The sequence below is a fragment of the Cavia porcellus genome, unplaced genomic scaffold (genome assembly GCF_034190915.1).
Source record: "Cavia porcellus strain 051 isolate PalLab524CR breed Dunkin Hartley unplaced genomic scaffold, mCavPor4.1 scaffold_14, whole genome shotgun sequence".
In the NCBI taxonomy this organism is placed as follows: Eukaryota; Metazoa; Chordata; class Mammalia; order Rodentia; family Caviidae; genus Cavia; species Cavia porcellus.
The window spans coordinates 34,229,860-34,247,311 of record NW_026947497.1 but is presented as its reverse complement, the minus strand read 5'-3'; the positions used below and the strand labels follow the sequence as shown (position 1 = coordinate 34,247,311).

Genomic DNA, 17,452 nt, shown 5'->3' with positions numbered 1-17,452 from the left:
ATTAAGACTTGAACCAGTATGAGTGCTAGAGGTGTACCTCCTTCCTGCTGTTCTTTAATAGGCAGCCCTAGAGTTTAGGTATAAAACATTACTGGAAACCGTGCGTCATCTGGGGATGTGAACCTGGCGCTGAGCCACCAGGAGCCCGGCAAAGGGGCCAGTGCACACTGTCCAGTGGAAGGTGGAGGGCATGTGCGCACAGATGGTGTAGCTCCCAGAGTAGTGTTCATAACCCAATATGGGTCTAGGTTGGGTTAGACCTCTGGACCCAAAAGACAAGATAGTAAAAGATTAGCTTTTTAAAAGACCATTTATTAATCTTAAATGTTTACAATCCATGTTAAAATAGTTATCAGTTTATCTCTTACCACTTTTATTTAAGAGAAACTCAGGGATCTTCGTAACTTTTCATCTCCCTAGTTGTGAGACAGTCATTTGGTTGTTCTGGACAGTTTCAATGGTGGCCCATTTACATGCTTTCTAGCAAGTTTGCCATCTCTGAGAAAGTCCCACTGACTTTCTCGGCCACTGCCACATAAAAACTCCTAAATAACCTACTGTAAAAACCATGGGCCACTGCATGTCCTGGTGACACCAAGTGGCCCTCACATGAGCACTAACCATGTTCTGGTCAGAGTACAAATACAAAGCACTGATTAAGTAAAGCAAATACTCTTTTAATTGGACACTAACTGGAATCCTTCAGGAAACAATCACAGGGACACGGAGGTGCTGCCAGGTTCTTCATGAAGACTGTCATACACCTGATGTTACATGGACTAACAAAGCCCTCCAGGCTGAGCAGTTCCTTACACACATGCGCTAGAACACCAGGTGAGAAATGTTACCCTTTCTATAACTTGTGTTTTTTTTCATGGTCCTAAAATGTTCACAATGCTATAATTTACTTAACTTTACATAAAGTTTAGTATAAAAAAAATAAATACTGCCATGCATATCCTATTGACATTTACAAACCTACAAATAAATAACTTGAAATGCTGTCTAGAGAAACTGTCCCCACATATTTATGTTAATTACAGAGGACTCCATCCAGTAAGTCAGCAGCCTCAAACAGGAAAAAGCTTCAAAATAACCCTAACTGAATGCCCGTAAATGACTGAAAATGTAAAGAGAAAGAAAACAGCACAGCCCCAAGTGGAGCGGGAATACCACCTCATGGCAGGTTTTCTTTTTTTTTTTTTTTTTTGTCTTTTTCCTTTTTACCGGTACCAGGGATCGAACTCACGGCTGCCTGCTTGCAAGGCAGGCGCTTATGCCGCTGAGCTAAATCCCCAGCCCCCTCATGGCAGGTTTTCATGGAAAAGGTTTATGAATCAGGAGCCTTGTCTAAGGGCATGCTGGAAACATGGAAAGTGAAGTGATAAAGCCTAGACTCTCCTTGGGCAACTACTTATCCCATCTTTCAGTTGCCTGAAACCTCCCTGGGTTAAGACTCTTGTGATTAAAAACACACAGACACTTTTATAAAAGTTTAGCAGGTTCCTCATTAAAGCTGAAGTCACACACCAGAGAGAGATGATCTGAAGGGTAATTGAAGGACGGGAGCCGGTTGGGCCCGATCTGTTCCTCAGTGAGCAGGTCCAGCGCTGAGCGCACACTGAGCGCGTGCTGGGAGTACCATATGTAGTCCAGGGTGTGCCTGCACTCCCCCGAGGTCCGGATCTTCCAGGTGGTGTAGGGCGGCTCCGACTGCCCGTCCGCACTCAGCAGCTTGTAGGCACTGTTCAGGTTGAGGCTGGAGGAGGCAAAGTGTCTGTAGACCTCTTCAGTGGGCTCTGCGTTGAAATCTCCGCAGACAATGAGAGGAATCTTGGCTCCCTGCGTGATGCTCTGCAGGTTCTGGAGAAGGTCACAGCCCTGGGCAGATCGAAACCGCTCCCAGCCGGTGCGCGCTTTCAAGTGGGTGACGGCAATGCAGAACTGGCGCCCGGATTCCTTGCACTCCAGAGTCTGGGCGATGGCCACCTGGTTGGTTTTCAGCGTCATGGCCGTCAGCCGAATGTTGGCACTGTTGACCAGCTTGAATCGGTTTTGGAGGAAAAACAAGGCGCAGCCGTCCGGCCCATTGTTGTGCTCCACATCTAGACATGGTGACCAGGGCTTGGGGAAGAAGGTGCCCTGGTAGCCCAGCCTACCGAGCAGCGGCTGGAAAGTGTCGAAGTAGTGGTCCACTTCCTGTAGGCACAGGATGTCGGGCTGGTAGGCCAGGATTTCTTCCAGGATGAGGCATTTCCGTTCTTCCCACCTGAGTGCTTCCACAGGGCACTGCACGAAGTTGTCTTTGCCTTCTCCAAGTGCTGAAAAGGAAAAAGCCGGCCCCGTCAGCTACTTTAGAATCTGACCTCAAAGTACCGGGCAGCTGCCTCAGGCTCGGGCCTCGGACAGGCCCTCAGGACATCCCCTCGGCTCCACAGGCTGAGGTGGCTCTTCCGTCTACACTGCTTACCCACTTGAAAGAAATAACCTGTTGCAAGTGACTGAGGTCTTATGTGTTAAAACTATCTCATACAGCTACCGTCCTGAAAATAAGCCGTGGTATGGAAACTGCTCACTGCAGCCCTAGGGATCTAAACTCCATCAGGAGACACAAAAGTAACAGCTCTACATACTAGTTTTAACATGGACAGTTAAGTGGCACAACTCAGATGAATGAGATTTTAACGAATTATTTTTTATTAGCCTTTACTACTAAAGAATGAATACTTGGGCTGGGTGTGGTGGCACATGCCTGTAATCTCAACACTTGGGAGGCTGAGGCAGGAGGATCCATGACACTTCTAAGCCAGCCTGGGAGACTGGTAGTTGAGTATTCCCTTCTTTCCCAAGAAATAAACACATACATAAATAGGCCTCTGGTTCCCTAAATTTCAGCTGCTACACAGAAGGTAACAGTACTGAAGGTTGACTGATGCATCTGGTTTTTAATGTGGCAGACACAGCAAAGGAGACCTTGCTGTTACAACAAAATACACTGGTGCCTTGGCCCATGAACTTAGTTTGCTTCCCGGTTCTGGAAAAGATGGCCATGTTTGTGCAAGGAAGATGGCCAGTCATGTTTGCCGATGCAGAGTTTGCAGACAAAAAATTATGCCAAATGCCTTTGTTTGGGAACCCAACTGTTGGTGAACCAAGTTATCACTGTATTTCATTGAACTGAAGCAGTATCTTTCTGGTCTCAAGTTACATAGATGAGACCTACACACAGGTGCCCTTCCCTGCAGAAGCTGTTATCCTGCAAGTGCTACCTTAGTGCTTCACACTGAAAGTTGGAGGCAATGGAAAGTCTGAGGTGGGGCCACTGTGCTGCCTAATAACCCAGTCATGGCAGCGCCCATACCTCCACCTGCCCCACTCTCCCCAGAGCACAGCACTGCGGCAGAAGGCGGAAGGTTGTCACAGTAAAGCTCATTGCGCAGGCGCAGAAGCATCTAGCCTACCTTGGGCGAGAATGTTCCACTGCATGACCCGAATGGATGGATGGCTGCTGGGGCAATCTGCCCTGAGATCCACAAAGTCCCTCTGGAAGCGGGGAGGCCGAGTGTGCAGGACTGCCCTGCATTCCTCGAGAAGCTCTTTAGGATCAATGGGCTCCAGATGTTCTGGGTCAGGTGACACCAAGTACTCTGGGTGCTGAGAAGCGGCGCTACTGTTCAGGGTCTTGGCAAGAGCGCTGTAGAGTCTGCTCGTACCGTTTCCCATGGAAGGCACTGTGGGAGAGGATGGCACAGTCACTCATTTGCTCCTTTTCCTGACCTTGGGCCCTGGGCCTGCTTCAACTCTTAGGAGGAAGCATTTACTGTCCACAGACATGGGAGTCCATTTAGTATGCCGACGTGTTCCTGTATGAAGCAGCCCCTCCGGTCCCTCACCAAGTGTGCCTGGCTTCCAGCTTCCTGCTAGAACAGGGATTTAAAAACTCCTGTTAAGGGCTGAGGATGTAGCTCAGAAGTGGAGTGCAAGGCCCTGAGTTCCTTCCCCAGTACTGCAAAAAGCCAAACTGTTGAAACCGATCTCTAATGAAGGTAACTAAATGTTTCAAGGCAGACATACCTTAAATGGATGGCCTCTTCCAACCCAGGATCTGTGTTTATAATTTATAAAGCTAGTCATATAAAAACGTGGCTCAGCTAGGGATTTTTACCTCAGTGACACAAGCACCTGCCTGGTAAGTGCGAGGTCCTGAGTTTGATCCCTGGTACCAAAAAGCAAAAACAAAAAAACCCCGAAAAACAAACATGGCTTAAGTGGGGTGTGGTGGCACAAGCCTGGAATCCCAGCATTCTAAAGGCTGAGGCAGGGGGGATCCCTGTGAGTTCACGGCCAGTGTGAACTACAGAGACCCCCGTCTCAAAGATAAATAAGAAGTTAGAGGCAAGTTTTACTTGGCACAACCTCCAATATTCTGTGCATGATGAATTCTACTACCATGGAATCTGACTTCCTTTACTATATCCATGTACTTGCCTTTTCTTGAAAGACACAAAGTTGTTTTTGTGAAATCTGACAGGCTTGTCAACCACATCTCAAATTCACCTGTCAGTCAAATTCACGGTGGCACTCATAAAGCAAACCCAAATATTCACCACCAAATGTCAGTAAACATCATGGTCAGTAAACATGTGGGTCTGCTCTCGTTTCTTTTCCTTAACTCAAAGAACTGCCATCCCCAAGGAAGTACACTGGCTTCCAAACATACATTCAGGTATATGAGCATCTTCAAGTCAGCAAATTCATAAGGGTACCCCAGTATTCTCCAAATCTGAGATAAACTGGTATCTGACACCTGTTGAGCTCCTGGGCAAATCACTGGAGGTAGAGTGTTGGGAGCCTGCCATGTTATTCATGAGAGCATATTCATAAGATGGCACCCGCCTGCCGCCTCCGCTGCTCCCCCGCCCATCGTGTGCCCAAGATGGCACACACATCCTGCTTCCTGGTTCTTGCTTGGCTTACTGTCCCCGCCATATATGGTAATGATTGATTGCTTCCTTGTTGCCACCCAATCGCCTGTCCCCACGTGTAATCCCATGATTGGATAACATTAGCTATATAAGCCCAAGTATAGGAAGTGCCCGACGCACAACACGGAAGAAGCCGTCGAGGACGGACATGTATTGAGGTTGCTGCCCAGTCAATAAAGGTGCTTGCAGAGGCTGAGTGTTCGTGTGCTCCATTCCGCGGGACGGAAGCGGCTCTGGACAGTAGAGTTTAATTTCAATAGGATGGCTCTGCTTTTCTTTTGATAACGTTTTATTTTTGTTGTTAAACTGCTTGGTACTATATTCAAAAGCAAGTACCATGCAAACATGAAAGTAGAAGAGGGTGGCAGTGCCCACTAGGAGCCCAGCACTGGTATGGCAGAGCACCACCCTTCACAGGAGCAAGCCCCTGGGTTTGATCTCAGCACCACAAAAAGGGGGATGGAATCCAGCACTTTAAAGAATTATGAGAAATCAGAAAAACTTTCTGAATCACACTTCCTTCAAACAATGCACAATTTCAGATAAAGAACAAAACAACTCCAGACAATGAATACATGCCACTAAGACACTTTGCCCAGAAAGCAAATCAAACTCTGCCCTCTTGCTAAGTGAGTTAAAATCCATCATCCAAGATATGAAAGAATAGCCTAAATCAGAACTAGGAAACTTAGAAATGAGGTTCCAAAAGAACCGATAATAACAATTCAAAAGAAACAAGAACAAGCATCTGAAGCTGGTGTGGCAGTGTGTGCCTGTAACACTAGCATGGAGGTCAGCGTAGAACAGTCTCAGTGCACAGTCTGCCTGGCTGTATTCCGAGACCCTGGCTTAAAAATGGAGGACCCAAGACAAAGTGACAGGTGACAAATACTGAACGAAAGGGGCTGGGGATTTTGCTCAGTGGCATGAGCACTTGCCTAGCAAATGTAAGGTCATGTGATCCCGTGTACCAATAAAGCAAACCAAAACAAAATAAATGATAATTCATGATGATATATTTTTTAAAAAGTTGCACAGCAATTTCCTTTGTTAGGGATTTAGCTTAGTGGCACAAAAGCCTGCCTAAAATTAAGATTTTTTTTTTCTAAAAAGAGTAATGAGTTCATGTAAATAAAAACTAATGCAAGCTGGGCATGTTGGCTCATGCCTATAATCCCAGCACTCGGGAGGGAGGCTGAAGCAGGAGGATCCTTGTGAGTTTGAGACCAGCCTGGGCTACAAAGTGAGCTCAAGGTCAGTGTGAACTACATAACAAGACCCTGTCTCAAAAAGACAAAAAAAAAAAAAAAAAACCAAAACCTAATGCAAGGAAATAAAACATAGTATTAAAAACCATAATTCAAGAAAAGACTCTATATACCTGACACCACATATTGAAAAATCACCAACATATACTTGAACATATCAACCAAGAGTGGCCCATGCATAGATGGCAAAGAAATGGAAAAAAAAAAGCTTTTGTAAATAAGGAGTGGAAAACAGGTTGAAGGGATGGGAAGAGAAATGGGAAAAGATGTATCACGTAAGCACAAATCCCCTATGATGAATGTGATCATCATGTATACCTAAAACATACCAATAAACATCATCATCATCATAAAGATTTTTAAAAAATGCAAAACAAAACAAAAATCCTCAAGAGTATCTAGGCGAAACTATCAAGTAACTTCAGGAAAATGTATCATCAGGCTTCAGCTGCAACATTTTATGCCTAAAGAAAATGAGTAACACACTTAAAATACCAAAAACAGGAGAGACAAGTGAGCCAAGGATTTTCTACACTGTCTCCACAAGCCGTTCCGGAGGAAGCCACTACAGCAGGGAGAAGCAAGCTGCAAGCAGATATTTTTGTACATTCCTCAAGTTAAAAAGCTTTTACATTTAAAAATGGTGTCACACTCACATGTATGTGGATCATTTTTGGCTCACAAAGCTGAATATTTACTATCTAACCCCTTTCAGAAGAACTGTGCTATCCCTGGAACTAAAGCACAAACCCAGACAATCAAAATGCCCAGAGAGCTGATGGTCTACCACACAGGCTGTCAGAAAACCTGGCCTAATGGGGGAGAGGGACAGCACAGTGCCTTGTGGCCGCAAGACCCAGCCCTGAACCCAGGGAGATTCACAACACTGGAAAGGTGAATTTAACACTCTTCAGGTCTTTTCAGTGATTGTAACATTAATATTAGCACTAACATTACCAGGATTGCTATTATGGGTCTCTTGTATGGGAGGCAAAGCAACAAGCTATCCTATCAGTTTTTGTTGTTTTGAGGGGCAGGGGCTTGGAAATGCATTTAATAGACTGTCAGCTATAAGACTCAAGGAACACTTCTTTTTGCAGTACTCCACCAGCCCTTTCCTGAAAGGCGGTCTTGATAAACTGCCTAGGCTGGCCTCAAACTCATATAAAGATTCTTTATTAAAACCTGCTCGTCAACTGGGCATCATTGCACACAACTGTCATCCTAGCATTTGGGAGGCTGAGGCGGAGGACCACTGGGAATCTGAGGCCAGCCTGTGCTACACAGTGAGTTCAAAGCCAGTTTGAATGACACAGATTCTGTCTCTAAACAATCCCCTCCAAAACCATACAAAAGCCAGCTCATTCAGCACAGTAATAGAGGTGACTATCCAACCTTGTCAAAAGTGCCAATTTCTGCTAATAGCCATGGCACTGCAAAGATTCAGGCAGACAGTTCTGCAGACCCGAGAATGAATCCTGTGACCCTGAGCTGCAGTAAGAGACAACAGTAAGAAGTCATGTATTCCTTACTATACATACAGGTGTACAGATGCAGAAATAATCACAAGTGTGTGTGTGACTCAGTGTACATAGCACCACGTGGCAATGCACACAGCAAGCACCCAGATCTCCGTCTCCAATACCATTCCTATAAACAAAGCAGCCAATCAACAACTCCGGTGCTTTGGAGAAATGACTTGGGCAGGGAAAATACAAATGAGCCAGAGACAAGGAATCAATCCAAGAGTCCTCAATTGCCAAAGCTGGAACAATGAGCCACAAACTAATGCAGCAGTAGCTTATACCCGAAGTGTAAAATAAATATTGATGAGTAAAATAAATATTGATGATATACTAAAGTAAATAAGCGATGGCATAAATATGGTGGGGGTAAATGGGGTGATAGGTCTTTACAGAGAAAAATCATTTATGAAGATTATTGGGTGGGGGGAAACAGTGGAAGGTGATGAGAGCCAGTATCACAAGTCATGAAGTCACATTCGCAGGCATTCCTTGATGTGACTGTCACTTTATCTTTGTGGACTTCCTCCCCCGAACTTGTAAGTTCCTACCGAGTACTGACCATGAGGAAAATGAAATTTAACATAACACTTTCAGATCGATAATGAGAAAGCTGGGTGATGAGCCCAACAATGAGATCCAAACTGATACAGTCCACCATCCCAGCAGTCTACCACTCATGGAAGCCACACGAGACCTCTTCCCACAGTGTTCGTAGTTACCCAGGAACTGCAGGTGCCATGCTCTGTCCAAACCACTTGGTTCATAAATAATTTTTCTCTACTGGTTTGAGCTTGGTATCTTGAAAGGGTGACAGAACAAAAACAATGACTAAAAGTTAAAGAATAAGCACAAGCCAATACTGTCTTGGGTACTCACCTGAGAAGCTGCCAAAGCCCCCAGGGCCCAAGGAAACCCTGAAGAGTCAACTACACAGCATGAACATCACAATTTAAGAAGATAGTCCAGGAGGCCGCTCAGCAACCACAATCTGAGGCTGCCATCTGCTGGCCATGTGCTGAATTCTCTCTGAAAGTTAGGGGCTCATTTAGTAGCCTTGTCTTTTTTTGGGGAGGGGTTGGGGGGCTGCACAGGGGTGAGCCCTGGACCACTCTACCACCAGTCTGTTCATTAGGCCTTAGTGGCCTTTCCTCAGACCTGGCCTGCTCCTCTTTCCTGGGTTACCCTTGGACATGCTCCTCCTTCCCTCATGACTCTGGAAGTTCCTGGGGGCAGTGACCACATCTTCCCATGTACCAAGTCCCCCAGTATCCATCGCAGTCCTACACTGGCAGCAGAGAGCCACGTTGATCCTGAGGTCAAATAAAGGGGGCTAGTGGAAGCTCAGGAGAGCACTTAGCTGGCACGCTGACAGCTCTGGGTGTGCTCCAAAGCACCAGAAAACCATTTTTTAAAATGTAAGCAAAACAAAGGACCACAAATGATAGCAAACACGGAGTCCTGTCAAACATCTGATGGAGGACCGCCCTTCACTGGCAGAGTACTTCATGTACTCCAAGCCTCTTCCTTGTCACCAGTACCCTTTCAACAACAACTGGGTCATTAGCACAATTTGACACAGGAGCACACTGAGTTGTAAAAGTCTAAATGATTAAGCTAGGTGTGCTGCATATCTGTAACTCCAGCACTAAAGAGGCAGAGGCCGGAGAATCACAGTGGGTTCAAAATCAGCCTGAAATACATAGTGAGACTCTTACCAATTTAGGAAGATATTTTCAGTTAGGATCACGTGTTTTGGTCCATGACCTGTCTCCAAATCTTACTGAACACCACTGACTGAATAACAGGAGCACTTAGCAGGCAGGGTGGGGGCCTTATGGCCAAAGCCTCAAGGGTCCTCAGCAAGTTTAGGGTGCAGAACAGCAGAGACATGAGGATCTCAAGTGCATGGACTCAAGTCAGGTTGCCTGGTTTTAAATCCCAGCTCTGTCTTTTAACAACTGGTAACAGAATCCAAGACAACTCTTTACCTTTGTTGGCTTGGTTTCTTCACTTGGTGACAACTGTAAGCTACTTGATTAGTAGCTTACTAACTGAAAGATAACTGAGTTCTGCTAGATGGACCAGCCTATCTAAGTGGTCGGTTAAATGCCAGCTGTTCTAGTGAGGCAGGCTGTTAACATCTGGGACGCATGCTGCATTCCTTCCAGCAATGGTGCTGTGCAAGTACTGTTAGCCATCGCCAGCTGAGAGTGCTGAGGAGAGTTACCTGCACCTGGGACTGCTGCTCACCAGCACCTCCCAGGCTGGCATTAGCAGAGGAGTGGCCAATTCATGCCAGGACAGCCAGAGGTCAGTCAAGCCCACCCCCACCCCCTGTCTTTGCCACACAGCACACACTCTGGTAGGGGACAGGGTGTACAAAGCAGTGTCACGACCTGCAGAGCATTAAAGATATCAAGTGAAGGCTGTGACTCTCAACCCCGTGTGTCTAAAAATACAAGGACCTAGACACTGTGACAATCCAAGTGACCTTTCTCTGCCAGGCAGCAGGCACAGAGATGAGAACACAGAGGTGTTCTCCAGAAAAAGCTGAGTGGTACCTGCAGTCACAAGATACCTGCTTCGTAAATGCCTCGAAGGAAAAGGCAATCAATCCACAGAGAAGCTCGCTGTAAAGTGCTTGATTTGGACTCCCCAGTTGGCTGGCCAATAGCTAAGGAGAAACACCCAGAGGCACAACATCAAATGCAGGGTGTCCATCACCAACGTGAGTGCCTGGGAGACCGAGCAAGGGATGTGTTTTTCCAATCACAAATGGAAATGGGAAGCTGAGAGGAATATTCTGAGAACACAGAGCTCCCCTAGATCAAAGGGCCACCCACATGGCCCATGCTTCCCATATTTTGTGTTGCTGGTAAGCTGAGAGAAGTTTCTGCTTTCATGTTTATCTAAATTGCCGAACAAAACTTAACAGTAATATTTCACGATGTGAAAAGGACATGAAATTCAAATTTCTGTGTCCACTAAATTTATTATTGTACTGTCTACAGCTCCTCACACAACTGCAGAGTTGAGGACCTGAGATAGAGACCTCAAAGATTTCATATCTGGTTTGGATATACATCATAAAACCAATGACAGATTTTCCGTCACTTAAAAGCAGGGGAGCCAGGTGTGGTGTTATAAGCCTCTAATCTCAGCTGCTTGGGAATCTCTGGCCAGAGAGGACAGGTCAGTCTAGGGAATCTGTTGAGATTCTGCCTCAAAAAGTACACAAAGGGGCTGGGGATTTAGCTCAGCGGCATAAGCACCTGCCTTGCAAGCAGGCGGTCGTGAGTTCAATCCCCGGTACCGATTTAAAAAAAAAAAACCCACACACAAAAAGGTTGGGGGGTGGCACGGCTCATAAAAACATTGTCATGGATTCAATCCCCAGTACATACTGTAAAAGGACAAAAGGTATGGAACATTTACAAATTTCCAGATCCTTGCTTGAAATGACTAAAATACATGTAATTAAAAAAAAAAAAAAAAAGACTGGACTGGGATGTAGCTCAGTGGTGGAGTGCCTCTGCATTTGATTCCTCCTACTGAAAGAAAAAAAAAACTTTTATGTAAAACTAGCCATGGCTTTAAAGCCTCGTGTGATGGCAAACCCCTGTAATCCCTGAGATTTGAGACCCTGTCTCAGAAGAAAAAAAAAAAACAAAAAACTCTCCAAGCCAAGGATTATTTTGAAATCGCTATCCTATATATGATAAATCATCAGGTCTCTTGGTTGTAAATCATGATAGCAAATGCCACACACATTTATTCTCCCTTTTTCCTAAGATTTTTTGGGAATACAGTCCCTATATTCAAAAATTTTTAAAGAATGAATAATACTGGAAAATAAGGAAGCCATCAATCAGCCAAAAGTTAAAGGAATTCCAAGAAGACTGAAACAGGTTTGAAATAACAGAGGAACCAGACAGGAGGGAAATGTGGCTCAACTACCAAAGGTAGATACGGCTCTGCCAGGGTACCCTAAAGAAACTCTAAATAGGTCTGCAAAATCAAAGTCAGTCATCAGGGAAATAAATTCAGTCAAGAATGGAATTCCCAGCTGATCTCAGCACTTGTGGGAAGCTGAGGCAGGAGGATCAACACAAATTCGAGGCCTGCCTGAACTACACAGTGAGACTTCATCTCAGAGAATGAGAGAGAGAGAGAGAGACAGACAGACAGACAGACAGACAGACAGACAGACTTGCCAAAAGCTGCACCAGGGCATCCATCCCCTCTCTTATCCGGGCAGCCAGAAGGTAGGAGACAGCAGAGCAGGTTCACAGAAAGCAGGCGATATGAAAGGGCTGCCCAGGCGAGAGAAAGGGCGTGAAGTACCGATCACTGATCTCAAAAATATCCCCTAATACTGTGGCATGGGTGGCAGCACACACTTGTGATCCTAGCTCCTTAGGAGGTGGAGAAAGGAGGATCACAAGTTCAAAGCCAGGCTGCGTAATTTAGTGAGATTCTAAGGGTTGGAGATGTAGCTTAGTGCTCTGTGGGTTTAATTCTCAGTACTACAAAACTAATAAAAGCCTGTGCACTAAAAATAACAACAAAAGGAATGGAAAACAGTAGGAGAGGTGGCAGCAACACTGAGAGACTCTGAGCCATCTCAGGGCAACAAGTCCCACTGTAACTTTGAAGTATTTCTTTTCATGAACTTATATTGCTCCACTTCTAAATATGTAGTAATGGGTTGGGGATGCAACTCAGAGGTAGAGTGCTTGCCCTGGGCTCAAGCCAAGTGTGCTGTGCACACACATGAGTATACACACACAGAAACACACACAAAGTAATTTTCAATTTTTCCTTTCCATACAAGCCTTCCATAACCCCAAAGCTAACTTGAAGGGGTGAGAACTTGAAAGGGTGAGAATGGAACACCAGTAAGAAACTTCTGGCAGCATCCAGCCATGACAGCCACTTGCGCTGTCTACCTGGGTCGTATGCTGGGATGATGGGACTCCATCTAGCCATTTAAACTTAAAAAGGATCCCAGTAATAGCTCTGGTGGAAGGGAGAAAAAAGTGATAGCCAGGCATAGCATGAGCCTGTAATTGCAGCACTTGGGAAGCTGAAGCAGAAGGATCAGGAGTTCCATCCAGGGCAGGCTGAACTACATGATGAGTTCAGGCAGCCTATCCACACAGCAAGACCCTGTCTGAGAAAACTTTTTAACAGGGACATTCACATCAGATAGCACTAACTCCCTGTACCTTTCTTCCCCTTGGCACAGCCCCTGCCCACATCCTGGCAGTCTGAACTCATCCACTCAGCTGCCAGTGTTGCTTCCATGCCACATGGAGAGAAGTGGGAGCTTGGGATTCCACCTGGGTTATTCTCTCTGTGAGACGCTGACTGTGTCCTATTACGGAAATAACAAACCCAAGTATCTTAGCTCCTCTCCATGAAGTCAGGAGGGTTTACCATGGAGGGTCCATATACCCACGCACATCCACTCCAACTCTCCTGGTCCAGTTCTGTTTCTTTTTTTTTCCTGGTACCAGGAATTGAACTTAGGACCTTGAGCTTTCCAAGCAGGTGCTATACCATTAAGTCTTATCTCCAACCCAAGACCCTGTTTCTGAACAAAAATGTAAAAACAGGTGGGAGCTGAGCATGGGGCCACACACCTGTAATCCCAGCACTTGGAGACAGAAGTGAGAGTTCATAAATTCAAGCTCAGCTTGGGCTACACAGTGAGACTGTCTCAAAAAGAAAAAGCATAGGAATGCCGGTCAGTTTGAAGGCCTGCGGTTCAAACTGCAGTTCACCCAAAGAGTTGAATGCAATTCTGGAGCCATGGTTATTATGGAAGCCCCCCAACAGTTCACTGTATTTAAACTTACCACTGACAGCTACAAAAAAATGATACTTTTAATGTTCTCTCAAAAAGAAAGCAATCTATTCTGTGGAAGTCTGGTAATTATCTTTTCCAATTTTTCTGTCTCCTACATAGCTCACTCACATAGTTAAGGAAGCTACCAAATAAAAGCTGCCTCAACTGAGCTGGAATTTGCCTTTAAAACTGCTTCCCCCACCCCCAAGCAGCATGTCCCAGTGAAGAACAGTAGTTCAGCCAGCTCTTCATCATTGTCTGAGGAGCGAGCTGGTGGGCAGCACTATAAGCCCACAGATAATTCCCAACTGCACTGCATCTGGTACAGCAACTGTAGCAACTGCTGCCTTTTTATGGAGGCTGCTATCTATGCTTGAGAAAAGGAGGCAAAGTGCTGAGATCACCTCCCAGGTTCCCTTTAAATTCTAACAACCCAGAACCCAGAACCAGAAAACTCCAAAGGGACCATACTTTCCTTCCCAGTAATTTCCAGGGAAGGGATGCTGGAACTAGAGGCTGAGATTCACTATTACCCTTCCCAAGAATCTCCAGAGGCAGGTGTGGAGGCACAAGCCTATAATCTTAGCACTTAGGAGTAAAGGGCATCCCTCCAAGTTCAATGCCAGAATGAACTAGTGTGAGACCTTGCCTCAAAAAAAAAAAACAAAAAAGAACAAGGATTCTCTACAGCAAGAGTAGCTTTCAGCTCCTTCAATGCTTAGGTCACACATGGCTAGAGATGCCCCAATTTTGGAATATTTAATAATCTCTTTAGCATGTGTGAGGACCTGGGTTTAATCCTAAGCACCAAAAAAGCAATTTAGAATTGTTTCATTGTTATTTTTGTTCAGTAATGTGGAATCGAAGAATCTTTTTTTGTGTGGTTAAACTGGCCAGGCTGGCCTTGAATTTGCAAATCATCAGGCTTCACCTGAGCCTCTTAAAATATAGTAGGTGTGTGCCACCACACCTCGCTAGAATCTGCATTTCTAAAAAATGGTTCTGAAACTTTCTAGGAAAAGTGCTCAGTCTGCAAAGTGGCTCTTCCCTCACCCTTCCTCAACTGTGCCTCAAGGTTACAAGGATTTAGGTACTATTAAAGTCCTTTAATTTCTTTTCTTTTTGAACTGAGGCCCGGTGTATGCTACACCATCAAGTCCTTATCTGTAGAATCAAGGGGTTTCAGACACATTTTTTCAAGTTTGCTGGACACTCCTGGGCCAGAAGTCTAATATTGCAAATGCTCTATCTGATCAGACCATTTGCTCCTTAGTTCACACAGCTACACGTGATGCATACTACACACGCTACCTGTGTTTCCAAGATGTTCCTACTGACCACCCTCACCCTGTCTGGGGGACTGTGGGGAGTTTAAGATAGGCACTGGTACATAAAACGCTTGCTGGTTTTCTTTGTATTTTTATGTTTCATCTGAATTTCCAACTAGAAAAAACACAGTTATTAAATGGCACCCATTCAGTTATTTCACCAAATTCCTACAGAATTAGATGAAAAATAAACATCTGACATTGAAATTAACTCTAAACAATATAGTATTTAGTCAATAGCCAGTTTGATAAACCTGTTAAAAATACATCCCAAACCAGGTGTGGTTGCTCACACCTGTAATCCCAGCATTTTGCAGGCTGAGACAAAAGGATTCCAAATTCCAGCCCTGCCTGGGCAACTCTGTGAAACTCTGTCTCAAAATAAAAATAAGAGTGGGATCTGGTTGTGCTTATCTGTAATCCCAGCACACTGAAGGCCGAGGCAAAAAGCTTACCGCTATGAGTTGCAGGTCAGCCTGAATTGCACAGCTGTCTCAAAAAGCCAAACTAAACTACACATTACATGAGCTGGGGCCGTCGTTCAGTGGGAAGGTCCTGGGTTTAATTCTTAATAATAGGGGGAAAAAACCACTAAAAAATACAACTCAGCCTAGCTGGGCACAGTTGCCCACATGTATAATCCCAGCACTCAGGAGGCTGAGGCAAGAGGAACTCAGAAGGGCCAGCATAGATTACACTGCCAAGTTCATGGCCAGCCTGGACTACAAGGTGAGACAGCCTCAAAAAACAAAAAAAGGTCCGGTGTCACAGCTCATGCTTGCAATCCCAGCCTCAAAAGGCGAGGAAGGTTGATATGAGAGCTCCAAGCAAGCCTAGGATTCACAGTGAGCCCCTGTCTCAAACAAACAAAATGACCACACACACTTCCAGCCTAATCCACCAATAATTAAATCTTGGCTTGATATTCAGATCACGATAAAGAAAGCCACACTGAAAAACTGGAGATGTAGCTGAGTGGTATAGTGTCCCTGGATCCCATCCCTACATTCCCAAAATGAAAAGACAGGTGAACCAATCACTACTTTGTAATACCCACCTTGCCCTTAAATTAGTTTAAAACTTAATTACAAAAATGTAATTATTTACACCAATATCTTACATATCAGTAATCGTACAAGCATAGCTAAAGCGTGTTCTAAAATAGTGCAATAAATTGCCATTTTGAAGAAATTACTTCACAATTTTAAAAGTATAATTACGTAATTTGTGGCCAAAAGAAAGTGTCCCTTGCAGAAATCAAGGTGGCAAAAAGGGAAACTCAGAGTATAAGATGGTATATGAAACTGGCTCGAGGCGAATGGAGGCCATCAGTTTTATGTGATCTTAACCCAGATATATAAGCAACAATACTGTTAACAACGCTCTCAAACATCCAAATGAGAGCAAAACTCGTCAATACATGGTTATGTCTTTATCATTTTCTAGGTTACGCAACCCACACCACTAAATAACACTCATTTTAATTTTTTTTTTTTTGCACAAAAACGTCCATCAAGTAGTGCAATAAAACATGTAGCTGCTCAGGATTCGATGCCAGCACCCCACAAAGGAAAACAAAAAGTGGCACCGAGACAGAATGCGTGGCCTCGGAAGGGGGACAAGTGGGGTAGGGCAAGAGCGAGAAACACTGAAAGGTCGACACGCAGGGACCAAAAGCGGGCCCGGCTGGCGCTCGTTTCCTCCCGCCGCGAGGCGAGCGGCGGAAAGCCAAAGAAGGGAGAGGAGCGTGGCAGACGAGGCCGCCGGGGCACCCGGGCTTCTCATTCATTCAGTCTCCAGGAGGCGGCCGCGCGTTGGCCGCGGACCGCCGAGCTCTCACCTGTCCGCGATTGCGTCCACGCGGCGCTCAAGGCCGCGGGCGCCGCCGCCAACAGCCTGGGGGACGCGGGCCGGGGGGCAGCAGTCGGCGCGGGCGATAGTCGGCGCAGGCCGGGGGCTGGCGAGCGTCGGCGCAGGCCGGGCGCGTCCCTCGTCAACAGGGCCGAGCAGAGCCGCCGCGGGCTCTGATACATGCCGGGCAGCACCGCCGCGTCGGAGGAGGAGCGGAGGAGCGGAGGCTAGGGAAGGCCCAGGCGAATGGACGCTCTTTTGAGGTTTCTCAAAGGGGCAGCGGAACGGACGCGGCAACGCGGCTCAATCCGCCGCGGGCTAGAGCGAGCTGGGGCGAGACCGGCGAGCGCTGCTGCTGACGAGGCGGGCGCTACCAAGTGCGAGGACGGGCGAGGGGAGATCGGAGGGGCCGGTCCCGCACCACCGGACGGAGCTGCCACCTTCCGGGAACGATCACTTCAGAAGGGTGGCAGCATTTAAGAATTTTCCCAGGTGGAAGTTGTGGGAGGGATAAAATAACATATTTCCCTTGGAGAGGGTTTAAATCAATCAGCGCCCCCTTCCGATGGGTGGAATGGAAGCGCCCACAGGCAGGGAATCCCGAGACCGGTCCAGGGCAGTGGCCCTGGGCACACGTGTGTGT

General features: G+C 46.1%; 1 protein-coding gene across 1 annotated transcript; it reads right to left on the bottom strand.

The window, feature by feature from the left end:
- Positions 1-291: 291 nt before the first annotated feature.
- Positions 292-17,222, bottom strand: Noct (nocturnin). The gene is made up of 3 exons (XM_003476801.5): positions 16,799-17,222; positions 3,462-3,731; positions 292-2,321 (listed from the first exon to the last, which is right to left on the bottom strand). The coding sequence occupies exons 1-3, from the start codon at positions 16,989-16,991 to the stop codon at positions 1,486-1,488; spliced, it is 1,299 nt and encodes a 432-aa protein (XP_003476849.1). The 5' UTR covers positions 16,992-17,222; the 3' UTR covers positions 292-1,485.
- Between the last annotated feature and the right edge of the window lie 230 nt (positions 17,223-17,452).

Excerpts from the sequence above, each read along its gene's own strand:
- Noct (XM_003476801.5), bottom strand. The coding sequence starts at position 16,991 with ATGTATCAGAGCCCGCGGCGGCTCTGCTCGGCCCTGTTGACGAGGGAC. Across the intron at positions 3,732-16,798 it reads GTGGACGCAATCGCGGACAG|TGCCTTCCATGGGAAACGGT; the intron begins GTGAGAGCTCGG and ends CCTCTCCCACAG. Across the intron at positions 2,322-3,461 it reads GTGGAACATTCTCGCCCAAG|CACTTGGAGAAGGCAAAGAC; the intron begins GTAGGCTAGATG and ends TTTCCTTTTCAG.